At 40.6% G+C, this 26574-nt stretch overlaps 3 protein-coding genes and 1 long non-coding RNA gene across 8 annotated transcripts in view; all 4 read left to right on the plus strand.

The window, feature by feature from the left end:
• Positions 1 to 7279: 7279 nt before the first annotated feature.
• Positions 7280 to 26574, plus strand: part of LOC136429523 (uncharacterized) — a 28580-nt gene continuing 9285 nt past the window's right edge. The window contains exons 1-6 of one of the 5 annotated variants that reach the window (XM_066419364.1): positions 7289 to 7346; positions 7885 to 7994; positions 8224 to 8446; positions 9159 to 9290; positions 9716 to 9807; positions 10310 to 10711. In XM_066419364.1, coding sequence (XP_066275461.1) covers positions 8293 to 8446; positions 9159 to 9290; positions 9716 to 9807; positions 10310 to 10621 — 690 coding nt within the window. In that variant the 5' untranslated portion in view covers positions 7289 to 7346; positions 7885 to 7994; positions 8224 to 8292 and the 3' untranslated portion in view covers positions 10622 to 10711. Of the gene's footprint in view, positions 7347 to 7884; positions 7995 to 8223; positions 8447 to 9158; positions 9291 to 9715; positions 9808 to 10309; positions 10712 to 16697; positions 17144 to 26574 lie in introns of those variants that run through there. The other 4 variants (XM_066419372.1, XM_066419377.1, XM_066419358.1 and 1 more) reach the window with 4 other exon arrangements.
• Positions 11645 to 14827, plus strand: LOC136429565 (prothoracicotropic hormone-like). Its single transcript, XM_066419402.1, has 5 exons — positions 11645 to 11744; positions 12077 to 12233; positions 13320 to 13391; positions 13689 to 13847; positions 14350 to 14827. Exons 1-5 carry the CDS (start codon positions 11733 to 11735, stop codon positions 14481 to 14483), a joined length of 534 nt encoding a protein of 177 aa, XP_066275499.1. The 5' UTR covers positions 11645 to 11732; the 3' UTR covers positions 14484 to 14827.
• LOC136434567 (prothoracicotropic hormone-like) lies at positions 17515 to 20918 on the plus strand. The gene is made up of 5 exons (XM_066427446.1): positions 17515 to 18176; positions 18503 to 18659; positions 19755 to 19826; positions 20124 to 20282; positions 20785 to 20918. Exons 1-5 carry the CDS (start codon positions 18165 to 18167, stop codon positions 20916 to 20918), a joined length of 534 nt encoding a protein of 177 aa, XP_066283543.1. The 5' UTR covers positions 17515 to 18164.
• On the plus strand, positions 24091 to 26465 carry LOC136429482 (uncharacterized). The gene is made up of 2 exons (XR_010754770.1): positions 24091 to 25504; positions 25677 to 26465. It is a non-coding gene; the product is annotated as an uncharacterized lncRNA (long non-coding RNA).

Below are 26574 nucleotides of genomic sequence, written 5' to 3' on the forward strand. Positions count from 1 at the left end.
TTTCTCACTTCTCATGATGGGCACTCTTATTGCAATGAAGTACATTTTTATATTACATACTTGTCATGTCACTACCACACAACGAAAGTCATTCTGCTTAGGGCAAACTTTTGTCTTTTCTCCTTGGTACTGCTGATTGGAATGCTTATATTTTATACAAATCTGGTGTCTCTTGTTGCTAAATAAATCACAAATGCTAAACTTTCTTCCAACACTTAAGCATTCACGGATTAAATTTTAGTGTAGTGATAAAGTATAGCAGTGTATTCATCATCATCAAGTTATTCCTAAGCAAGTGGCTTCTGACAGGATGATCCTGTCAGCAGTGCATTCTTTCTACTGCCGACAGGATGATCCTGTCAGCAGTGCAGATTTTTCTACTGCTGACAGGACGATCCTGCCAATAGCCGTAGGCTATTCCTATAGATCAATAGCAACATTCACATTTTTTTCTTCCCATGGTCCTTTGCTACAGGATCCTCGTAGGTTTACGGTAGCGTCTCAAAACCACTCGATAAAGTCAAATAAAAGGCCTTTAGAAACACTCTGCATAACAAAATGTAGAATTCTCCACGAATCTATCTTTTGCGACATTACCGTACTGAACCAGCAAGGTATATATGTAGCAAAGGATTCTGGGAAGTGTGAAAAACGTGCAGGTGAGTCATATGCAACCTTAGGGCCCTGTCACACTTGTGCGTATATTCAAGTGCGCGTGAGTTGCGCATTAATCTTTTTTTTGTTTGAATAAAGTTTGCGGGGGAAAAGTTGTTTTCTACTTTGACCCACCGTTGTGCAGCCTAGGGATCGAACCTAAGGAATCACTTACTCGCCGGCTGCAAACTTAAACTAAACCAAAAACATGTTAATACGTACCCATGCGGGCTTGTATATACGCACAAGTGTGACAGGGGCTTTAGGGATAGACCACTTGGCGTGGAAATATAGTAACAGTACGAATATTAGCCACCACCAGCTGACCATCTGGTCCCAGTGCAATAGCGCCTGGACCGGTCATATGGACAACAGTGCGGACAAATTCGCCCCGGCTTGTGAACGTGTCAATCCGATTGTTTCCAGTATTCGCTACAATGATGTTACCCGAAGGGTGCATGCAAATACCGCCGGGCCAATGCATTTTACCTTCACTTGCTCCCCAGCCGCCGAATGATAATAGGTTATGTCCAGCATGATCGTATACATGGACACTGTCGTACTCCGCAACAAAGATGTTCCCGTTGTTACCGGACATTACATGGGAGACATTTACAACGTCACTATGACTCATGACAAAACTCTGATAAAGCGAGCCGTTTGGTAGGAACATCAATACCTCTTTGGAGACAGCTACAATGATTTTGCTATCGCACTTGTCAAAGGCAATTGTCGGCGTCATACGATCGGTTGGTTTTTCAAACATGGCGAGTGGCTGTCCATCCCGCTTGCCGTACTTTACTACATGGACTTGCGCTTGTTGGAAATCATTTTTACTAGCCCCCGATACCCACACATTACCCACCCCGTCAATCGCAACACCGTAAGGGTTTATCAGTTTATTATGTGCACCACCACCCTGTACTACCGTTGGAAAGAGGCGGAGGAATTTGCCTGTCATGCCGAAGACCTGGACTCGGTTGTTGTGGTAGTCGGTCCCGAAAATCTCGTTGTCGGTAGACACGGCAACCCCGTAGATTCCATTGAAGCTGCCCGGCTCGGATCCGCCACCGCCGAAGCTAAGGCTACACCAAGTAATTTTTATGGATGACGTCCGCGCGCGCATTGATTTTGGTCTGTTCCCAGAAAAAAAACAAGAAATTGCGCTTCCTGTAATTATGACCAAAGAGTTCCTTTTTGATATAATATGTTTCTGCAGGTCTGCAAAATCAATGGGATATGGAAAGAAACAGGACAGGACAACAACTGCTGTTCAACTTCAACTGATCTATTCAAATTATTGCTTTTTTCATGATGAATCAAAGAATTGTTAGTTGTTACACTGTGTTCTCTCATTCAATTTGTGTCCTAACATGTGTCGTCGCATCATATTTCAAATCTAGGCATTTTGTTTTTTTCGGCCCTTCTTGTTTTTTTTTTCGCGCTCTCGCATTAGATTTAGGGTCTCCAAAGGACGTCATCCATAAAAATTACTTGGTGTAGCCTAATCTTCGAGTCCACATCTCCACTAGAGCCTCCAGTATGCAATTTCGAAAATAACTACTAGAAACTGACGAAAGACAGCGGATGCTGTCTGAAACGTCTGACTGTTTCAAAATTTTATCCAGTTGCTTGAGTAACTATTTTTGGCGTACACTACTAGAAACTAGTTCTGGGATCGTATAGAAAAACACAAAAGAATTGCAATCAACAGTTCTTTTACGGCAAGAAGACAGAATAATAAGCTACAAGGGTCTTGGAGATCTTTATAGCTCAGAATACTCTTTCCCCGATCAAATAATGTAAGCAGAATTTGAAACAGTATCAGCGATTAACAATATGTACATGTGTCTCTTCATATTGTCGACAAGATCAATATATTTCTAAAGTGGTATTTCGAGTTAATCCATGTTTGAAATAAATAAAAAATTAACCTTCCTTTAAATAGAACGCCTTTAACACGAAAGCACACTATTTAGATACTGACCCAAAACAGCGTTACAAAAGTACAGATAATAGATATATGTTAAACATCCATATTTGGTCGACAAACCATAATATACACACGTGTTTGAAGAACCTATTTATAGGCAACTTCTTTACACTGTTGTACAATTAGGGCACAATTCACGCTTGACCATCCATCAAGCAGCTATATGCAAAATTTAAAAAAAATCACCTTGTGAGCTGTCAGTCGTTGATGGCACCGTAGATGATGGTTTGTCCAAATGGTCTATGGCTGACTTTTCCTGAGACCAAATTGAATCAGAGTTACAGGCGTAATAAATCTTATCTGATGATATTACTACTTATGTCATACCTGGGCCGCGAAAACGTTTGATACGGGAGTTCCGGACCGGGTGGTAATTTTCCGTATCACATGGGGTTCTAAGTTGTATCACACGGGCTTTTAGAGAATATTTAGAATGCATTTCGAGTGCGCCGGTTGCGCCGCTGTCGAAAATTTGAATGCCGGATTCGGAGGTTGGACTCGATGTTGTTACGATTCCTTTGTTCGAGGACAAAAAACTCTCTCAACTTCAGGAGCATTTTGCGTTGAAATGTGTGTTTTATCAGGTTGGTATGACATAAATAAAATACAACACGGTGTATTCCGCATCACCCTCGGTCCCAGCCCTATCCTACCCTCGGTCGGGCTGGTACATCGGGTGATACGGAATACCCCGTGTTGTATTCTATATATATAACACTGACTCCAGCTAGCCACACTGTCAGTGGTTACTATATTGACACCAAATTACACTTCAAACTCTTGTTTATAAGGACGAGTAGGGTGATACGTGCCAGAAAATATTTTATGGTACAATAACTGTAGCTGGTGATCCGCTCTTCAACATATGCATGTAAAAAAATTGGCAACTTTGCTCTCCACGTATCATGTCAAAATGCCTTGACGTGACGCTGAAGTACGCTATGAAGTATGAGACTGGGTTGATCGAATCAAAAGAGGGAAAAAAATAATGATATGCGATGATAGAGTTATTAGGGCTCGAGTGACTGTGTATCTCTGCTATATTGTATATGACCCTTACCTCGACCTTAATGAAAAAAAGGCCTGCGTGCCGATTTGAGCTTATCATGAATAAACAACGGTTCAAGCAACATCGAAAGCTAGATAGAAAACGCCATGAGCTCACCGTGGAAATGTACATGCTGTTAGTGGACACATTGGTTCCACCAGTCTTGCAGCAGTAAGGGTAAACAGGGCTGCTGACTGTCTTCACTGATGCTGTCGTCTAGAGATTGGAGAACATCAGATAAAACGAATCTGTCTCCATTGGGCTGTTCAAAAAAATACTTGAAAATGGGGGGGGGGGGGGAGCGAGGGGGTGGAAGAGGCTGGATTGGAGGGGGAGGGTTCAAGCATCTGGATTAGGAACCAGGGGGGGTTCGGACAATTGGAGGTAGGGTAGGGTCAAAACCTAATTTTGTACCTCTTCCACCCCCCCTTTTCAATAATTTTTTTTTTGAGCAGCCCATTGATGCACACACATACAGACTGGTTTGAATATATAGTTAAATGCAACAATCCCCACAATGAAAAAAAGGGTAAATACCTGAACGACTGCTTTATAATTAGACAGAATACCGGAATTAATGATTGCTGTCGTCTAGAGATTGGAGACCATCAGATAAAACGAATCTGTCTCCATTGGAATGTTCAAAAAATACTTGAAAATGGGGGGTGGAAGAGGCTGGGTTGGAGGGCTAGGGTTCAAGCATCTGGATAAAGAACGGGGGTGGGGGCGGGCAATTTTGGATAAGGAACGGGGGGGGGGAGCAATTTTTGACCCGGAACTAGGGTCAGCTGAGCCATTTTGGATTAGGAACTAGGGAGGGGGGCAATTTCTGAATTGGAGGTAGGGTAGGGTCAAAACCCAATGTTGTACCTCTTCCACCCCCCTTTTCAATTATTTTTTTGGAACAGCCCATTGACACGGACACAGCTACACTGATGCACACACATACAGACTGGTTTGAATATATAGTTAAATGCAACAATCCCCACAATGCAAAATGGGAAAATTTTAACGACTGCTTTATCATTAGAAAAATACCGAAACCAATGATTAGCCCCACTCGATTATGATACTATATCAAAAACGTATGCTAGCCCGTATTCTTTTGTATTAGTAATTAGGATGTTTAAACTTAAAAGTTTAATTCTATACTTCTATTTTGTATGTTTAAGAATTCTTGCCATACTTTTACCGTCTACAATTTTCGTGCAATAAAATTCTTCTTCTCCATAATTATGAAGACACTGACAAGCCTGCAACCACACATACATTATGCAAATATCAGTGCAAACACATAGTCAACCGCACAGGCACACACAGACACAGACACACTAACTAAAACTCACACTAACACACAGACGCACATACGCACCCATCCCCCCCCCACACACACACAAACACACACACACACGCGCATACACACACATACGTACACATACAAGTTCACCAACCCTTACGCCTATTGCACTTGCCTGTTTCTTCGTAAAAAGCATCAGACTGACGACGACTAGAGCTATGATCAGGGCTGCCACAAAAACCACAGCAATGTAAGTCTTGTAGTTGCGGATGAAGCTACAGTGAGCACGTCTGGCGCTTGGTTCATCTTCACAGGTACGGTCTAGTTTTCACAACGAAAAACAACACATTGACACATTCATCTGAAAATCCCTATGAGAGTAGTCTGAACCACACTCTAATTGACATCATACATAACCTTACCGTCAGGTTTTCCGACAGATAGTTTAGTTGAATGATTAGAAATTGGTAAATTAATAGAAATCAATCAATACATGTACAGTATTCGTAATCACAGGGGAATGCACATTTTAGATTCTAGAAAAATGTATGGAATTTATTGGGCAGTGCGGTCTAAATTGTAAAGAAAAATACATTACGTTGTAAACAAATGTACACCGAGATAGACAAGCCAAAATCACTTTACTCCAAAATAAAGAATTAAACATTAAGGATTAAAAAAATAAATAAAAAATACCTGATGTGTTCGTTCCGTCGACTTCACTACTGGAGTTTACGGCTTCAACCCCAGCCTGGGGTGACTTCACCTGTGGCATAGCTTGCTGTGGTCGAGGTCGCGGTAAAGGTGGCGGGACATCTTGGTCATTTATAGTATGGTAGACCGCCTCGGCTTCTTCGTACGCACTTGAAGACGTTTCTCTACTTTCTTTACTCTTCTTCGGTGAATTCACCTCTGGCATAGCTTGCTGTGGTCGAGGTCGCGGTAAAGGTGGCGGGACATCTTGGTCATTTATAGTATGGTAGACCGCTTCGGCTTCTTCGTACGCACTTGAAGACGTTTCTCTACTTTCTTTACTCTTCTTCGGTAAATTCGCCTCTACCTTAGTGTGCTGTGACCGAGGTTGCGGTAAAGGTGGGGGGAGGTCTTGGTCATTTATAGTATGGTAGACCGCCTCGGCTTCTTCGTACGCACTTGAAGACGTTCTTCTATTTTCTTGGCACTTCTCCGAAGTGTCGTTACCACCTTGGCAGACGCGCTTTTTCGCAACGTTTATGCGGGAGAAAGAAGACTGGGACGACGGTCCGCTAGTTTGAGGTAGGCTGGAAACTGAGAGGGGAATACGCACAGGCTCTGCTTGTTCGTACATTTCTACTCTACCAACAAGTACCGTTTGCACAACCGGCGCCGTCGAAATATGTATGGATATGACAAATAGCATCAAGATTAGTCTAAAGAAATATAGATGCCCCTGCCCATATATGGAAGACTGATCGGCGATGCAAAGCCCGGGCATTTTGATCCTCTCCAGTATTGTAGACTAATTCATTTGTGACGAAGGATTTAATCACAGCTCTGGGTCACACGCAATTTGATGATTTGAGGAGAAATACTTATAAACTAAGGAATATTTATATTATATGATAAGCCACGGCAAATTGATTTCATGGATGATATCACAGCGCTCGTGAATTTTTGCCTATTTTGAAAAAAAAATTGCCTAATTTTGATTTTAAAAAATTATATATTATTCCTCTCCAGAGATGGTCATCATGTTAGGAAAGAGCCAAATTAGGAAAATATGTCGTGTTGTAAGCTCGATTGTACTTGCAGAAGTGACGAGAAGAATATCTTTTTGCTCTCATACTACTCAGAATACTTGTTGTTGGTACTAGTGTCACACAGGGCAGCAAGTTTCCTTGCTTAACGGATTCATTTGCAGTATATCTTTTAACAGGGAGTTGTTCCTATCATTGCCCTATGAGATACTTTAACATGTTTTAGGCCCCTACTCGAGCACCGGACAGCCATTTACTTCCCTTCCGAAAGATGGGCAATAGTATAGGCCACACCCAGTCCTGTAACACCGCGGTCCTTCAACTATGAACTTTTAATTGTCGGAACAAACCAAGCAACTTGGGCGGGGGCACCGCCTTCGAATAAACAGTGTGTTTATTGCTCTAATGCTTGATAAAGTAATTATAAAAACTCTTATCAAATTAAGGTAACACAATATTTAAGACTGAATATGATATCCTTATGAGTACATTTGTAGTGCAAATTGCAGCATTCCTTTTAAAACGTAGTCCCCTACCCTCTAGAGTGTTTTGTTCTTACCAAAGTTCAAATTTAGGTCACTTCTGGCTGCAAAAGCACGGGGAGGACTAACAATCAAGGTAACACATTCACCTGGTGTTCAACATGCTTATCTGAGCGTTCATATAACCACATGGCTTAAGGAGGTGCCTACAACATAACAATGTTTCGTAGTGTCATGATTCTCAATTATCTATTGATTCGTAGTAGTCTAGTCGTAAGGTAAACAAACATGGCGGAAGCATTTGGTTGCGACAATCTTAATGTCGTCCCTCTCGGTTGTACTGAGTTGAGATACCCTAAGTTAACTTTATCACAATAGTTTACTGTTGTTGGTATCCCGTATAGAATTATGAATGTAGGGGAAAACATACCATACGATTCATTGTATTGATACATTGCAGCCTAGACTAAGCACGCCAAGTGTAAACAACGACCTCTTATACAAACTTTAGAATGTACCTGAGTGTATCTATCAAAGCTAACTAGGTCTTGTACCGTTCCTATATCATGTTGTAGCTTGCTATGGTCATAAGAGGCTGTGATGGACTGGATTTCAGTTTAAAAGTTTCTGAAATACAACTTTGATTCACATATGTGTTCTTTTTATGTTAAAAGTGAGCTCGATCTGGGCGGGGCTGTGTACTGAACAAACTTTGACTTCGTCGTCTACCGACATCGCTATTTTAGTGTCCCATCAACCTCTACAGTCTCACGGTATTAGCAGGGTAACTTTGTAATGTGCTAGGCGACCCATCCATTAAACCAGTCATGGTGTTCTTCACAAAAAAGTGATGAGTTCAAACGATGTGTTGATTTTTTTAATGGTGTACGACATAATTCGAATCATAAAAGACTGGACTTTTCGGAACGCTTTATGTTAGGTTTAGATACCATAGTTTATTATACACATAATAGTAATCCTTAGTCTTCCGTGGTTGTCCTTTTTTTCAACAGAGGGATACGCACTGGCCCAATCAGAAACAACAGTAGTTCACCTTTGTCTCAAGACAGTATTAAAAGAAGATGGCTGGGGCTTTTGTTTGGAACTTCTTCGTCCCCCCGCCTAGCGGTGACCTGCCCAAGCTGGTGGAGTACTGGTTCTACGTCGGGAACCACGCCGTCAACCACCACCCGGACTTCCTGGCGACCCACCTGCACAAGAACCTAGACCCTAACCGTGAGCACTAATTATTTCATTTAATAAAGATATTCATTTATTTATTGGCTTGGGTTACACGCAAATACAGAGAGCCAAGATTGCGCAACGAGTCATTAGCTATATCATCAATCGCTAGCCACGGGAGGAAGTACATAATGGTTACACGATAAGTAGCCACTTTATTATTAATACATTTATAGATAAATTTATTTATTTGTAAATGTATAGATAAATTTATTTATTAGTAAATATTTATTTACTAACACCCGAACTTCCTGACAACCCACCTGCACAAGAACCTCGACCCAAACCGTGAGCATTCATTTCAAACGGCCATCTCATTGTCTTTATAGATGAATGAGGACCTTTATTGTACATTTTTGTCCACTGGGCTAAGCAGGTCACATGTTAACAATCATATACACATAAATGTACATATAGACGTCTAGTATACTCAAGTGCGTTTGGCTTGCTCACCCTACTTGATATACAGACGTGGGCCATAGTTTGCAGTTAGTAATAGTGATGTTGATAGTTGATGATGATGAGTAAAAAACGTTTGACACGTCATTGTGCAGTTTTATTTGCAACGCGTACCACCTCCTAAACAGCTGGCAAGGTCATTGACCTCAATTTTGAATTGGATTTGTATGATCTACAAAAGTCTACATATTAAAACACATATATGATACTCACTAGTTGTATGTTTTTGTTGCGGTCACCTCTACAGCCAAGTTCGTCTATGTGAACTTCGGGATCTTCAAAACCGACGGCTTCATATCCGGTAGAGACAGGCCCGAATACATGAAACGCGTCATGATGGAGGCCCGTAAAATCAAGGAGGATGCCAAAGGCTTGATGGGTAAGTACATGCATGCATCATGAAATAGAACAATGGATTATTCTACAATTTATCCACTCGCGCCCTCTGTCTGAATAATATGTAGAAACTGCATTCAATTTGTGAATTACAAACGCACTAACACACCAGCAGACAGATTCACAAAGAAACCCAAAACAACACATCCCTCCATATTGTTGCAATAGTGATTTCCACAATGTATTTACTTAGCAGAAAGCACCCTCTGGCTAAATATTCAGGAATTACCTGGAGACACAACGACGAGTCTGCACTCTGTCTCTGGCAAACATATTCACAAATCAAATATGAACAATACCTTCCTTTTTGTTTTTCATTGAACTCCACGACGTTTCTACAAGTTTGTAAAATGATCTATTTATTTTGATTCTCATCGTTGACATTATCGTTGTGTACATCTTTCCTAGGTGGTTTTGTTGAGGCCGCGGTGACTACTGGGAAGACACCATACCCGTATGAACGTCCTAGCACCGCTCGATTCATCGTCTCAAACTTCATGGTAAAGAGTAGTACTGCTTTTCTCATTTTAAATTTACGGACAAGAAACATGGACAAGTAGCTACCGTGAAGAGGGTACCTCACAGCACTATGGGCTTTTTGCGTTTACTTTAATTAAGAATACTTGGCGAAGTATGGCGCAGCCCTGTGAGATACCTATTCTGCTGTCTCTAGGAATGACGATCAGTATTCATTGTGATGAAAAATGACATTGTAATACAATGCTAAACTTTCTTTCAACACTAAGGTATTCACGATTCAAATTTTTGACGCCCACTGTACGTCGCCTTCTTCAAGATCAATAATGACCAATCACTGCCGAACGTAAACTCGCGAGAGTCGGTCATTATTGAGCCTGAAGAATGCGACGTACAGTGGTCGTCGGAAATTTGATCCGTGAATATCTTAGTGTTGGAAGAAAGTTTAGCACTGCATTATGATTAGTACCAACACAGATGAGCTTCCATCATAAAAATGACTTTGCTTTATTCATGTCACGAAAGGTGCCTGACGATGTCTCTTCGGAGGATTTCGAGGCCAACTGGCGAGACTGGGCGGGCGTCAGTCTCCTGGAGAAGGAGGTATCTCCCGACAAGGGCTACGCCTACTCAGCACTGTACAGGAGGGTCACACCCCACGGACCCTACCGCTACGTGGTACGGTCCGAGCTCACGGGGCTGCACGACAAACACGAAGCTGGCTTCGGGCTCGTCGGCAAACTTCGGGACTACTTCGGGTCCGACGCTCTGGCGAGCAGGAAGATCGAGGCGGACGCCACTCTGTGCAGTGTTGTGATTGACATGCAGAAGTATTAGACACCAGTGGCAATTAATAGATAAAATCGATTAAGCTACCACTCATTCAGACATCTGCTGGTTTTGATTAGAAAAAACAGACGATAAAGCTATATTGTATATCATACAATAAAGAGAAAAATACACATTCAAGCAGTATATTTGTTTTCTTCTGCCTTGTCCCTGCCGCATATTGTGGATGTACAGTAATAATTCATTACGATCTGATACCGATCTGGCAAAAAGAAAGTTTACAAAACCTTAGCAGCTATACATGTATGTACGTAGTACTACAGACGTTGTTTTCTTATCAATTTTAAAAGGAGGTTTATCTCTTACAGCACAGACTACTGTTTTTGGTTGTATTTGTGTGTTCGCCCCTACAACTCAATATCTTCCAAATTGACTTGTATGTGATTTATGCATGCTGGTAGATATGGCGGACTCAAAGAGTCTTGAAAATTGTGCCCCCCTGGATGTATTTTCAGGTACTGCAGCATTACAGGATGACACCCTCTTCATGCATGACAGAAGAGTGGTGCAGAGCAATGTTGACTGATTAGTTCGGCCAGGTCAGTGACCTTTATTTGGGACACCGGGACTAGTGAAGACGGCAATGACATTATGAAGGTCACACAAAAACTCTAATATTTCATTGAGGAATGAGACCTTCAATTTCTTGTTTAAAAATACAGTACATTTTCAATGGTGGGGGGGGGGGGTAAAGCAAGGGGTGTTTGCAAAAAGAACTCACTTTAGTTAGTTGACCTTCATTACGACAAAGATGGCCTTGCAATTTTTTCCTGTCTTTATGGACGAAACCATTTTGGAAGGAACGGGTGGGAATGACGTCTCCATTCTTTTTTTTCTTTTTCACCCAACAAAATAATTTACTACTGTCAAATAATGTTATCATCTTATATTCATCGACTCAAGTTTAACATATTTTTTATGGTCAACATTATATATCAAAATGTTGTAATGCAAAAAGCACGCTGTTGCTATAACCCCCACCCCTAGACATATTGAACGACACTTACCTTAAATGCTGCAGTAACTTACTCTTCCACATTCCAACACGTCGACCAGTCAAGAACTACTGTTGAAACATTTCTCCCAACGAGACATAGTCATGGGACTTTTGGTGAGTCTTTTTTTTTCCTTTTACCTGAAAATTTATATTATTTATGTTCTACAAACAATAAGCACTTTTGCTGACGGTATTGTTAACTACTTTTATCCACGAATAAGCACTAAAGATGAAGTACAAGAACGATATGCACGCGCCATAGGATAGTCTTCGTAGTACGTAGGGCTTAAAAGACAAACATACGTTTTATTTTAGACATTTTTTTACACCGTTTACTGAGGAATCGTTGTTTTGCGATGTCTACGGAAGCTCTCAAAAGCTCTCAATAGTAGTTGAAATAGAGAAACACCGATATAAGTTTGCCTGATGACTGTTTCCGTCTGTAGGTGCTGTGCGTTACCGCCCTCTTGTTCGGGGTCATTCACGGGGAGGGGATGAATCCCGAAGCCCAGGTGGCTCCAAAAAATCAGCCGATTGCAAAAAGCTTACTGGAATTGCTGAAAAAGGACGCCAGGGAGTTGGCCGAGATCGTCAAATATCACGGTGAGCACATATTTCAAAATTGTTTCAAAAATATTCATCAGCAAAATGATATTTTCATCGCAAACAGTGTATGTTTGTTACAAGGACGTTTGAAGGTCAAATTTTGATGCCGACATTTGGGGACAAGGGTTACACCATTTAGTTTACTTTTTTGGCTATTCTATAATATACCAGAAGCACAATATTCATAACATAATGTAGAAAAGAAAATATCGATGATTTAAGATTACTATTGACTGTAGTATCTAAGTTAAGGCGAGCAAATTTAAGTCCCTGGCTCAGTATTTAGGCAGATCGCAAATATTCCCCTGAGGCAGGGCAGATGCAGTTTGATATCCTAGCACTACTGTCCAAGCAGATGACGGGTTCCGGCAGGTTTTTACGTGTCTTTAGGCTACTCTCCAAGCAGATGGGGATCCAGTGGTTACATGTAGATACTGCAACTCCCAGTCTGTGCTTATTCATTCCAACGAGTAGACAAATTGTCAACAATATATAACATTTAACCATCAAAACCAGGTGACTTGCCTTAAGCTAACTGTTTCGTCCTTGCCAACACACATCAACGAGTAGTTTTAATGTCATTCAGACAATAGACAATTTTCTGACTTGCGGAACAACTAGTGCTAGGATACTCACCAAGCAGAGGACGGGTCCCGGCACGTTTTTTACTTGTTTTTAAGCGTTTGTGTCGGGCTTTCTACTTTTTCATTTTTTTGGTCTTTATAAAGAGACACACACAAGAATGAAAAAGTAGAAAGCCCGACACAAACGCTTAAAAACAAGTAAAAAACTTGTCGGAACCCGTCCTCTGCTTGAAGAGTATCCTAGCACTATGTGGTCCGACAAGTCAGATAATTGTCTATTGTCTAAATGACCTTAAAACCACTCGTTGATGTGTGTTGGCAAGGACGAAGCATTTAGCTTAAAGGCAAGTCAACTTGTTTTTATGGTTAAATTTTATATATTGTTTACAATTTGTCTATTTGTCGGCACGAATAAACACACCTTGTGACCCCTTTAATAACACTTACTCCATCCAGCAACGAACTATTTAACGAAAACAAACTTCAACTATTTATTCAGATAATGAACTGAACGCTGATGGGGACAAAACTGACCAGTCTGGAGGTCCTGGAGTTGAGGAGATCAAGCGTGGTATGTCATTTTTGACACAACCTAACTTATTGATTTAAGTGAATTACCTCTGGCATGTAACTACATAACCAATAAATAAATAAGGTAAATCGTACATTTGAGCACAAATGATATTTATTTGATTAAGATAAAATTAATCATCAAGATGAAATATGGTAACCTATGGATAAATTGTATAAACAACTTATGATTATCTAAATGCTTAATCAGATAATGTGTTAACGAAATGGCTAATTATAACTGCATAGTTTAGACTTCAACAAAGGGTGTAACACTCTATATGTGCATGTATCACAGACATAGGTACCTCCACGCCGACTGGGATCTGCACAGAGACTACTGGGGGAGGCGTCACTCCGTTGTGCAAGGAGTGTTACTACTATCGACGGCTGCCCGATGGTTACTTTCCGAAGTATCTTAACGAGCGAAAATGCCAGGCTGAACGGTGCCTGAATGGTGAGATCTCAACGATACACCTTAAATTTTATAGTATTATCAGTATTACCTCAATCGACCAACTTAAAAAGAAAACGTTACATCAAATCTGATGACTTTCTGTAAGTTTTTTTTTTTGCCCTGTATATATCTACTTCCTTGCAATGCTGATTATGATAAAGGAGAATATAGTCAATACAGCAAAATTTGAAAGTAAAACTTATTCCGAAAATAATTTCATCAGGTTGTCAGAACATAGGATATTTGGAGTTTCTTTTAACACAACCAGGTAATCTCACCTGATGACGTTTCGGTGTCTATCAGACACCTTCTTCAGAGCTTCTGACTGGAGTTACTGCTTCTCACTGCTATAAGTAGCCGATGAAGGTGCGAGAAGCAGTACTCCAGTCAGAAGCTCTGAAGAAGGTGTCTGGTGGACATCGAAACGTTAGCAGGTGAGATTACCTGGTTGTGTTTAAAGAAACTCTAAAAATCCTAAAACATATTCTCTAAATTGTTCTAGGAAACGGAGTGTGTCTGCAGCAGCATACGAAAGCTAATGTGCAGCAGAACGGCCGAACGTACACCCTGGACCTCGCATCGGGCTGCAAGTGCGGTATCAGGCAGGGCGATGCTATGGACAGCTACATTCCTTAAATTCAGCAACAGCAACGCTCTTTCTGCTCTCATGACGTGTCCTTAAAATGGTCAAAACAAGGATATGAATTCTAGCACTATTCTTTAAGTCGTAATTTAATATAAATAATGTAGACAGCTGATATAACATAGCTTATAAAAAATGTGTCCAGGGCTAAAATGATGTGTTTGTTTTGATATTTACTAATTACGGTTAATTAATTTGTAAACCAACTAGGAAACAGATATGTTCATATTGTGTTTTGTTGTTCTTAGCTCATTCACCTCAACAAAGAAGCAAAACGAGCATGTGTGAAGAGTTTATTAGGGTTCATTTTTCGGCAAAGTGAACAACGACTTAAAACATTTTTCTATGTAACAAGAACGAGGAATTAAAAACTCCGTTGTCTTCTTCTCCTCTCGTGACACACACTTGCGATATAAATCTGCAAGAAGATAAAAGGTCAGTCTTAGATAACGGTGATGACCAAAATGACGATATATAGTCTTCACTTAGGCACTTGAACCAAAATCTTACCGTCAGAAGCCAAAACTTATATATGAATGGTTTATTTCAGAAGGTAAAATAATGCACAACAGTAGCAGTTGAAAAACTGAATTGTTGCTGTAGCATTTACATTAAAAGTCGTTCACGTCATTACACAATTAAATACGAAATACATGGTACAACACATCGATTATTAAAACCATTAATTCTTTAAGACAATATACAAAGATCTCAGCTTGTCAATGACATTCTTTTACTTAAATGAAAATGGTGACAATGCAGTGTTAAAAATCAAAATGTCTATATTTTGACATCAAGAAGTTTGAAAAAATCCTTAACGGTTATAAGATGTATAATCCTGCTATGCAGCAACTATTGACCTTTTAAATTGAGTTCCTTTGGATAATCTCTTAGCATTTCATCGTTGGTGTACATTGTATTTGCAAACAACACGGTTGTAACGCGGTGGTGTCATCTTAAGCTGTGCATTGAATTGATAAATAAAAGCTGTTTATTGGTGAATGTGCTTGGTCATTGTCTTGGTAGTCTTTTTTGCCGATGTCTGAGACGTTTCTAGTTACTAGAGGTTTTTTGGGTATCATAAATATCCACCATAGATCTATTCCTATCTTTTATTCTTCAAATTCAGACCTGAACACATTTTTAAAAATGGCCGTTATGTACGCATCGCATATATGTACAGTGTAACATCACGAACGACGGCGTGAAAACGCAATTTGTCGAACTTGAGTCATTTAGCAAGTGATGAAAATTAAAAGCGTTATTTGATATGTAATATTTGTCCACTGTTCACAGCCAGACAAATATTGTGTGTGTACGTGCAGGAAGACAGGGACATTCTGGGTATGAATATTAATTATCTTGGAGAAAACTGAAGGACAAAAATAGGAATAACACCAGGATATTTATGGTGCTGTTCTAGTGTCCAATAATAACTACATTAACAACTAGAACTAGAAAGCGGCGAAAACATACTTGATTGACATGAATTGATAGGGTATTAAGGCATCTTAAGATAACCCATCACTCAAAAAGAATTACACCAGTGGGGTCGTGTGGCGTAACGGCAGCGTGTTCGGCCCAGAACCCAGCGGTCCCGGGTTCGCATTCCCTTACGCCGCCGATGTTGTGCTCTTGAGAAAAGCACTTTACACGACTTTCCTCACCCCACAAAGGTGAAAAAATGGATATATTGTTCTCTGTACGTGGCACTGTTGAAATAAGTTATGGTGCCACGTCGTCCTCGTCTGTCCAAAATGGAAGTTAACAAAAAAAATACACCGGTGATGAAATACACAAACTAGCTCTGATTTCCGTATAAGAAAAGGGACTAGTAGCTACCTTGAAGAGGGTATCTTACTGCACTATGGGCTTTTTGCGCCTACTTTAAGAATACTTAGCGCAGTTTGGCGCAGCCCTGTGAGATACCCGTTCTACTGTCTCTAGGAAGGACGATCAGTATTCATGGTGATGAAAAATGACTCTCCAACCAGAGGAGGGGTTCCGGCTGGTTTTTGACGTGTTTTTGGTGACTTTGTCGGGCTCTCTGATTTTTCATTTTTTTTTGTGTGGGTTGGCGACGCACAAAAAAATGACAAAGTAGAAAGCCCGACAAAAACGCCTAAAACACGTCAAAAACCAGCCGAAACCCCTCCTCTGCTTGGAGAGTAATGAAAAATGGCATTGCTTCATTTCTGTCACAACAGGTGCCCGACGATCTCTCTTCTGAGGATTTCGAGGCCAACTGGCGAGACTTGGCGGGCGTCAGTCTACTGGAGAAGGAGGTTTCTCCCGACATGGGTTACGCCTACTCAGCACTGTACAGGCGGGTCACACCCCACGGACCCTACCGCTACGTGGTACGGTCCGAGTTCACGGGGATGCACGACAAACACGAAGCTGGCTTCGGGATCGTCGGCAAACTTCGGGACTACTTCGGGTCCGACGCTCTGGCGAGCAAGAAGATCGAGGCCGACGCCACTCTGTGCAGTGTTGTAATTGACATGCAGAAGTATTAGATATCAGTGGCAATTAATAGATAAAATTGATTAAGCTACCACTCCTTTAGATATCTGCTGCTTTTGATTAGAAAAACAGACGATAAAGCTATATTGTTTCATGCAATCATACAATAAAGAGAAGTAAAAACACATTCAAGCAGTATATTTGCTTTCTTCTGCCTTGTCCCTGCCGCATAGTGTGGATGTACAGTAATAATCTATTACGATCTGATACCGATCTGGCAAAAAGAAAGTTGCCAAAACGTTAGCAGCTATACATGTATTTTCGTACGGACGTTGTTTTCTTATCGATTTTAAAAGGAGGTTTATCTCCTGCAGTACAGACTACTGTTTTTGGTTGTATTTGTGTGTTCGCCCCTACAACTCAAGATCTTCCAGATTGACTTGTGTGCGATTTAGGCATGTTAGTAGAAATGGCGGATCCAAAGAGTCGTGACAATTGTGCCCCCCCCCCCTGGATGCATTTTCAGGTACTGCAGTATTACAGGCTGACACTCCCGTCATGCATGAAAGAAGTGTGGTACAGAGTAATGGTGACTGCTCAGAGACTGCTTAGTTCGGCTAGGTCAGTGACCTCTATTTGGGACACCGGGCCGCGGGACTAGTGAAGCACTTTCAAATGCTAGGGCAATTACATTAAGAAGATCACACAGAAACTCTAAGGTTTCTTTGAGGAATGAGATCTTCAATTTCTTGTTTAAAAATAAAGTACATATTCAATGGTCGGAAGGGATCAAGTAATGGGTGTTTGCAAAAATAGAAGATCAATGAACTCGTTTTAATTAGTTGACCTTCATTACGACAAAGATGGCCTTGTAATCTTTTTTCTGTCTATATGGACGAAACCGTTTTGGACGGAACGGGTTTCGGATGCCGTGACCCTTTTTTTTCACCCAACAAAATAATTTGACTACTGTCAAAAGATGCTATCATTTTATATTCTTCGACTCAAGTTTAACATATTTTTTTATGGTCAACATTATATATCAAAATGGTGTAATGCACAAAGCACGCTGTTGCTTTTACACTCACCCCCCTAGACATCTTAGATGACAGTTACCTTAAAAGCTGCAGTAGCTTACTCTTCCACATTCCAACACGTCGACCAGTCAAGAACTACTGTTGAAACATTTCTCCCAACGAGACATAGTCATGGGGCTTTTGGTGAGTCTTTTATTTCCCTTTTACCTGTAAATTTATAACATTTATGTTCTACAAACAATAAGCACGTTTGCTGACCGTATTTTGAATTACTTTTATCTACAAATTAGCACTAAAGATGAAGTACAAGAACGACATGCACGCGCCATAGGATAGTCTTCGTAGTACGTAGGGCTTGAAAGACAAACATACGTTTTATTCTAGACATTCTTTTATACCGTTTACTGAGGTGTCGTTGTTTTTGCCATGTCTACCACGGAAGCTCTCAAAAGCTCTCAATAGTAACTGAAATAGAGAAACACCGTTTGCCTGACTGTTTTCGTCTGTAGGTGCTGTGCGTTACCGCCCTCCTGTTCGGGGTCATTCACGGGGAGGGGCTGAATCCCGAAGCCCAGGTGGCTCCAAAAAATCAGCCGATTGCAAAAAGCTTACTGGAATTGCTGAAAAAGGACGCCAGGGAGTTGGCCGAGATCGTCAAATATCACGGTGAGCACATATTTCAAAATTGTTTCAAAAATATTCATCAGCAAAATGATATATTCATCGCAAACAGTGTATGTTTGTTACAAGGACGTTTGAAGGTCAAATTTTGATGCCGACATTTGGGGACAAGGGTTACACCATTTAGTTTACTTTTTTGGCTATTCTATAATATACCAGAAGCACAATATTCATTACATAATGTAGAAAAGAAAATATCGATGATTTAAGATTACTATTGACTGTAGTATCTAAGTTAAGGCGAACAAATTTAAGTCCCTGGCTCAGTAGTTAGGCAGATCGCAAATATTCCCCTGAGGCAGGGCAGATGCAGTTTGATATCCTAGCACTACTGTCCAAGCAGATGACGGGTTCCGGCAGGTTTTTACGTGTCTTTAGGCTACTCTCCAAGCAGATGGGGATCCAGTGGTTACATGTAGATACAATGTACTGCAACTCCCAGTCTGTGCTTATTCATTCCAACGAGTAGACAAATTGTCAACAATATATAACATTTAACCATCAAAACCAGGTGACTTGCCTTAAGCTAGCTGTTTCGTCCTTGCCAACACACATCAACGAGTAGTTTTAATGTCATTCAGACAATAGACAATTATCTGACTTGTGGAACAACTAGTGCTAGGATACTCACCAAGCAGAGGACGGGTCCCGGCACGTTTTTTACTTGTTTTTAAGCGTTTGTGTCGGGCTTTCTACTTTTTCATTTTTTTTTTGTCTTTATAAAGAGACACACACGAGAATGAAAAAGAAGAAAGCCCGACACAAACGCTTAAAAACAAGTAAAAAACTTGTCGGAACCCGTCCTCTGCTTGAAGAGTATCCTAGCACTATGTGGTCCGACAAGTCAGATAATTTTCTATTGTCTAAATGACCTTAAAACCACTCGTTGATGTGTGTTGGCAAGGACGAAGCATTTAGCTTAAAGGCAAGTCAACTTGTTTTTATGGTTAAATTTTATATATTGTTTACAATTTGTCTATTTGTCGGCACGAATAAACACACCTTGTGACCCCTTTAATAACACTTACTCCATCCAGCAACGAACTATTTAACGAAAACAAACTTCAACTATTTATTCAGATAATGAACTGAACGCTGATGGGGACAAAACTGACCAGTCTGGAGGTCCTGGAGTTGAGGAGATCAAGCGTGGTATGTCATTTTTGACACAACCTAACTTATTGATTTAAGTGAATTACCTCTGGCATGTAACTACATAACCAATAAATAAATAAGGTAAATCGTACATTTGAGCACAAATGATATTTATTTGATTAAGATAAAATTAATCATCAAGATGAAATATGGTAACCTATGGATAAATTGTATAAACAACTTATGATTATCTAAATGCTTAATCAGATAATGTGTTAACGAAATGGCTAATTATAACTGCATAGTTTAGACTTCAACAAAGGGTGTAACACTCTATATGTGCATGTATCACAGACATAGGTACCTCCACGCCGACTGGGATCTGCACAGAGACTACTGGGGGAGGCGTCACTCCGTTGTGCAAGGAGTGTTACTACTATCGACGGCTGCCCGATGGTTACTTTCCAAAGTATCTTAACGAGCGAAAATGCCAGGCTGAACGGTGCCTAAATGGTGAGATCTCAACGATACACCTTAAATTTTATAGTATTATCAGTATTGCCTCAATCGACCAACTTAAAAAGAAAACGTTACATCAAATCTGATGACTTTCTGTAAGTTTTTTTTTTTTGCCCTGTATATATCTACTTCCTTGAAATGCTGATTATGATAAAGGAGAATATAGTCAATACAGCAAAATTTGAAAGTAAAACTTATTCCGAAAATAATTTCATCAGGTTGTCAGAACATAGGATATTTGGAGTTTCTTTTAACACAACCAGGTAATCTCACCTGATGACGTTTCGGTGTCTATCAGACACCTTCTTCAGAGCTTCTGACTGGAGTACTGCTTCTCGCCGCTATAAGTAGCCGATGAAGGTGCGAGAAGCAGTACTCCAGTCAGAAGCTCTGAAGAAGGTGTCTGGTGGACATCGAAACGTTAGCAGGTGAGATTACCTGGTTGTGTTTAAAGAAACTCTAAAAATCCAAAAACATATTCTCTAAATTGTTCTAGGAAACGGAGTGTGTCTGCAGCAGCATACGAAAGCTAATGTGCAGCAGAACGGCCGAACGTACACCCTGGACCTCGCATCGGGCTGCAAGTGCGGTATCAGGCAGGGCGATGCTATGGACAGCTACATTCCTTAAATTCAGCAACAGCAACGCTCTTTCTGCTCTCATGACGTGTCCTTAAAATGGTCAAAACAAGGATATGAATTCTAGCACTATTCTTTAAGTCGTAATTGAATATAAATAATGTAGACAGCTGATATAACATAGCTTATAAAAAATGTGTCCAGGGCTAAAATGATGTGTTTGTTTTGATATTTACTAATTACGGTTAATTAATTTGTAAACCAACTAGGAAACAGATATGTTCATATTGTGTTTTGTTGTTCTTAGCTCATTCACCTCAACAAAGAAGCAAAACGAGCATGTGTGAAGAGTTTATTAGGGTTCATTTTTCGGCAAAGTGAACAACGACTTAAAACATTTTTTCTATGTAACAAGAACGAGGAATTAAAAACTCCGTTGTCTTCTTCTCCTCTCGTGACACACACTTGCGATATAAATCTGCAAGAAGATAAAAGGTCAGTCTTAGATAACGGTGATGACCAAAATGACGATATATAGTCTTCACTTAGGCACTTGAACCAAAATCTTACCGTCAGAAGCCAAAACTTATATATGAATGGTTTATTTCAGAAGGTAAAATAATGCACAACAGTAGCAGTTGAAAAACTGAATTGTTGCTGTAGCATTTACATTAAAAGTCGTTCACGTCATTACACAATTAAATACGAAATACATGGTACAACACATCGATTATTAAAACCATTAATTCTTTAAGACAATATACAAAGATCTCAGCTTGTCAATGACATTCTTTTACTTAAATGAAAATGGTGACAATGCAGTGTTAAAAATCAAAATGTCTATATTTTGACATCAAGAAGTTCGAAAGAATACTTAACGGTTATAAGATGTATAATCCTGCTATGCAGCAACTATTGACCTTTTAAATTGAGTTCCTTTGGATAATCTCTTAGCATTTCATCGTTGGTGTACATTGTATTTGCAAACAACACGGTTGTAACGCGGTGGTATCATCTTAAGCTGTGCATTGAATTGATAAATAAAAGCTGTTTATTGGTGAATGTGCTTGGTCATTGTCTTGGTAGTCTTTTTTTGCCGATGTCTGAGACGTTTCTACTTACTAGAGGTTTTTTGGGTATCATAAATATCCACCATAGATCTATTCCTATCTTTTATTCTTCAAATTCAGACCTGAACACATTTTTAAAAATGGCCGTTATGTACGCATCGCATATATGTACAGTGTAACATCGCGAACGACGGCGTGAAAACGCAATTTGTCGAACTTGAGTCATTTAGCAAGTGATGAAAATTAAAAGCGTTATTTGATATGAAATATTTGTCCACTGTTCACAGCCAGACAAATATTGTGTGTGTACGTGCAGGAAGACAGGGACATTCTGGGTATGAATATTAATTATCTTGGAGAAAACTGAAGGACAAAAATAGGAATAACACCAGGATATTTATGGTGCTGTTCTAGTGTCCAATAATAACTACATTAACAACTAGAACTAGAAAGCGGCGAAAACATACTTGATTGACATGAATTGATAGGGTATTAAGGCATCTTAAGATAACCCATCACTCAAAAAGAATTACACCAGTGGGGTCGTGTGGCGTAACGGCAGCGTGTTCGGCCCAGAACCCAGCGGTCCCGGGTTCGCATTCCCTTAAGCCGGCGTCACAATTCATGCGAGCATCGGCCGATTTTGTAGATCGCCGGAAGCTCGCCGAATTTCAAATTCGCCCGAGCGTCGACCGTATTTTTCACTGAAAACCTGCCCCGTCACAAATTGAACAGAGCTCGGGCGACGTCCGTCGAACGCTAATAATCATAAATCCCACATAAGACGGTACCATCTCTTGGACACGGACGAAGTCAGAATCAAATGGCCTGGTAACAATCTCAAATTTGGACCAACTTTACTTTCTGAGTTGTGGCAAATCTGTAGGGCACAAGTGAAGTAGGTGGGCACACTGAAAATAATCACATAAAGAGGAATTTTGTTATAGACCAATCAAAATACAAGTGCAGGAGCCACAAAGTCAACAGATCAGTCGTTTAACCCCGATCCAAAAAATTTCACCAAATAGAAATCGACCGAAGCTCGGGCGAACGCCGTCCGAGCTTCGACCGACCGTTGACAAGCCTATCGACGCCCTGCCGACGCCTGGGCGTGCCTCGGCAGACAAACATAGATCTATAATGACTCAGTGGACTTTCAACTAGTCATTTTGTGGAGAAAAAACTCAGGAAGTGAAGTCAAAGCTCAAAAGTCAAGCCCCAGTTCATTAATATACAAATTGAAACATCCAAACCAATACCAAAATGGAAACAAGAAGCATTGCCTTCGGTGTCAACATTTTATTTATAATTTTTTTTTTTTTAATGAAAATTTAACTTTGCATTGAATTGTCTTTCATTAGAAAAGTTTGGCAGCATTCTTCGACAAGTTGAAATTAGTATTAGTTAATATTGCAGTATCATTTATCATCTTATGTTATAAACCAAACTGTCGTTTCCTTTTATCTATAAACAAGAAGGAGTTCGGCCGAGGCCCGTCCAAGCTCCCATCAACACCTGCACAACGCTCGCCCGAAGCACGCCTTACTTTTCATGGGTCGGCCGGAACACTGACGACGGTCGTCCGATTATTGTTCAAGGCCCCACTGCACGAAATGGCCACGTATCCTGACGGATCCGACGTATCCGGAATCGGGCCTCATGGCGTTTCCGAGCGAATCCGGAAAAATCCCAGTTCACTGCTCGGATACTGAAGTGCCCGCAGATCCGACCGATTCCGACGCCGTATTCTTCTGGATTCGTGATGCGCCACGGATACCCGAAGATATTTGCGCGGATCCCTCGTTTTTTGATATTTGGAATGTTCGGATTGTTTGTATGTCGGTAGTTGCTTCGGATCCTGACGAATAAATACACACGGCACGGCATGATCTCATTTCCTGACGAATCCAGCAGATCCGGAATTGCGCATCATAGCAGATACGGAACGTTTCCGATTGGATCCGATGCACCTCAGATCAGACAATTCCGGCGCCGTATACGTCTGGATCCTTCATACGTTTCGGGTACAGATACGGAACGTTTCCGAGCAAATTCAGACAATTACCAGGTACACCTCAGATCCGGCAATTCCGACGCCGTATACGTCTGGATCCGTGATGCGCGTCGGATACCTGAGGATATTTGCGCGGATCCTTCCATTTTAGATATTTGTCAATATGGCAGAGATGTTCGGATTGTTTGTCGGTAGTTGCTTCGGATCCTGACCAACAAATACACACTGCACGGCACGCGGCATGATCTCAGATCCTGACGAATCCAACAGATCCGGAATTGCGCATCATAGCAGATACGGAACGTTTCCGATTGGATCCGATGCACCTCAGATCCGACAATTCCCGCGCCGTATACGTCTGGATCCTTCATATGTTTCGGGTACAGATACGGAACATTTCCGAGCAAATTCGGACAAATACCAGGAACACCTCAGATCCAGCAATTCTGATGCCGTATACGTCTTGATACGTTTCGGGTACAGATACAATATCTACTCGGATCTTTCATTTTTTTTTATGTATTTGCCAATATGTTAGAAGTTCAGATTTGCCAATATGTTAGAAGTCATGAGCTGTCTCGGATCCTGACGTGTACGGAACACGGATTCGTGTCGGATATCCAAATTACCCACAAGACACTTCTGGGCGCGACAAACGTTAACGGTTTTCTTTCGGTTAACAGCACAGACAAGAACGGCGTTTCATCACCTTCTGTGCTTGACATGGCATCGCCAGAGTCTACCATGGTCGACAAGTGATTTTTGAGTGGCTTGAGAGTCGAAGGGAATTCGGCGTAAACTTAAACGCACGGAATTGCGACGTTGTCTTCTTCGTGCATGCAATATTCGTCGCCCCCCTCCCCCCTTTTAAACGCTGGTAGGGAGTTGATTCATCATATAGAGGGACTGCCCTTTGGTAAGTACAAATTGAAAAATTCCCGTTTCTAACTAGTTTTGACGTCAGTTATCCTCCTATTGTGGCTTGACATATCATCGCATTCGCATGACCATAAGAATTCTCCAGCCGACCTGCCCTTTTACGGCGTTAGGATCTAGGAAATTTAAAATTTTAATTTGTTAATTCTTGCCAATGGTCAGCAGACATGTGTGTCTGGTTAACGTTTCAGATACAAAATAGCAAGCAGTGGAGGGAAAGATAATTAAAGATATGGAAGGGAAGAAAATGTCATAAGTATTTGTCCCACAAAGATCCCACAGTTTGTGGATAGTGAACTAGAACTTATAAGGAGGCAGTAGTGTGCCTCAGTGATTATTTCATTCAGTTATAGCTGTGCATGTTTGATCAATATCATATTCAAGTTATAGATGTAAGTTTTACGTAGTCAATTCAATGATGCCCAGATTCATTTTTTTTACACATGCGAGTATGTGATATGTTTAATATTTGTCATTGTTTCCATTTATATATATATATCCAGTACAGCATCGGCAGATACTTCCTTCACAAATGCAGCACATATTGTGAGGACCTTGGCTGGGAACAAAGCAATCAACTGTCAGATGCTCAGCTGCTGAGTACCTCAGGCTCCTTTGGTAAGTCCATCATCGGTACACTTCAATGTTAGCTGAGAGAGGCATGATGGATATCCATTGTCCCGTGTTTTTTGTAGCTGCTGTGATGAAACGAAGCACATGTCAAAATCATGTGACATGTTCCTTAAATACGTGAATTGATATTTATTCATCATTTGGTTTTATCATATAGGAACTGGTTCATCACAAGATGGACTCCAAGCTGAGTCCAACGTGCAGATACAGAAGAAATCAGCCTTGCCTGTACCTTACCAAGAGTGCATGGAAGAAGTGAACTCAGATGTAGTCAGAGAATGGGGAGAGGACGATTATACACATGCAGTTCCACGGCATATGCTACTTACGTTTAAAATGTGGCGTGCCATAATGGGAGTTCTTCAGACAGTATAATGTTACTTTCTATTTTCAACCTCTGTATTTGAAATAATTGTATCTGATGGCTTTTAGACGAAGAGCTGGCCACAAATAAGGCTTTTATTGCTTTAGTGGAATATTTAGAACATGTAGATAATTTTGGTCCAAGGGCACTATACAGTAGTAAATATTACCACAATGTTGTGATGGTGTTAATTGTAATACATTTCATAATTTTTCAGAACATTGTGCTTGCACAACCCCAATTTACCGACATTAACCTGCATATGCAGTGGTGCTTTGAGTATGTGGATGTCCCTCAGCCTGTCTCAAATGAAATGGATCATTTAGCCACATAGTACTTCCGTTTTGTATTGTATTTGATAGTTTTTGAACTTAGAAATACATTATGTTGAGATATGAAATGATACATATGTTACATACAGGCTTTCCCAAACTTCCTGTCATTCAAAATGATGTTTTGGGTATAGTTAAATTAGGAATGCAAGCACTTAGTCGGATCCGTTACGGATTCGTTGTTGGGTCCACCTGTATCCGTCAGTATTCACCATTTTCTTCAAAATACAGAAAAATCCCTGTACGCATCCGTCAGGATCTGTGGCATTTCCGTACAGTGTACGGCTCCGTATTCGTCGAAAATCCCTTACTTTCGGATTCTTCAGGACATATTCCATATACCGGTGCGGAAATAGTCG

This window comes from Branchiostoma lanceolatum, chromosome 1 (assembly GCF_035083965.1).
Source record: "Branchiostoma lanceolatum isolate klBraLanc5 chromosome 1, klBraLanc5.hap2, whole genome shotgun sequence".
In the NCBI taxonomy this organism is placed as follows: domain Eukaryota; kingdom Metazoa; phylum Chordata; class Leptocardii; order Amphioxiformes; family Branchiostomatidae; genus Branchiostoma; species Branchiostoma lanceolatum.

Coding starts and splice junctions, on each gene's coding strand:
- LOC136429565 (XM_066419402.1), top strand. Junction 13,392..13,688: donor AGTTGAGGAGATCAAGCGTG/GTATGTCATTTT, acceptor CATGTATCACAG/ACATAGGTACCTCCACGCCG. Junction 13,848..14,349: donor GGCTGAACGGTGCCTGAATG/GTGAGATCTCAA, acceptor AAATTGTTCTAG/GAAACGGAGTGTGTCTGCAG.
- LOC136434567 (XM_066427446.1), top strand. Junction 19,827..20,123: donor AGTTGAGGAGATCAAGCGTG/GTATGTCATTTT, acceptor CATGTATCACAG/ACATAGGTACCTCCACGCCG. Junction 20,283..20,784: donor GGCTGAACGGTGCCTAAATG/GTGAGATCTCAA, acceptor AAATTGTTCTAG/GAAACGGAGTGTGTCTGCAG.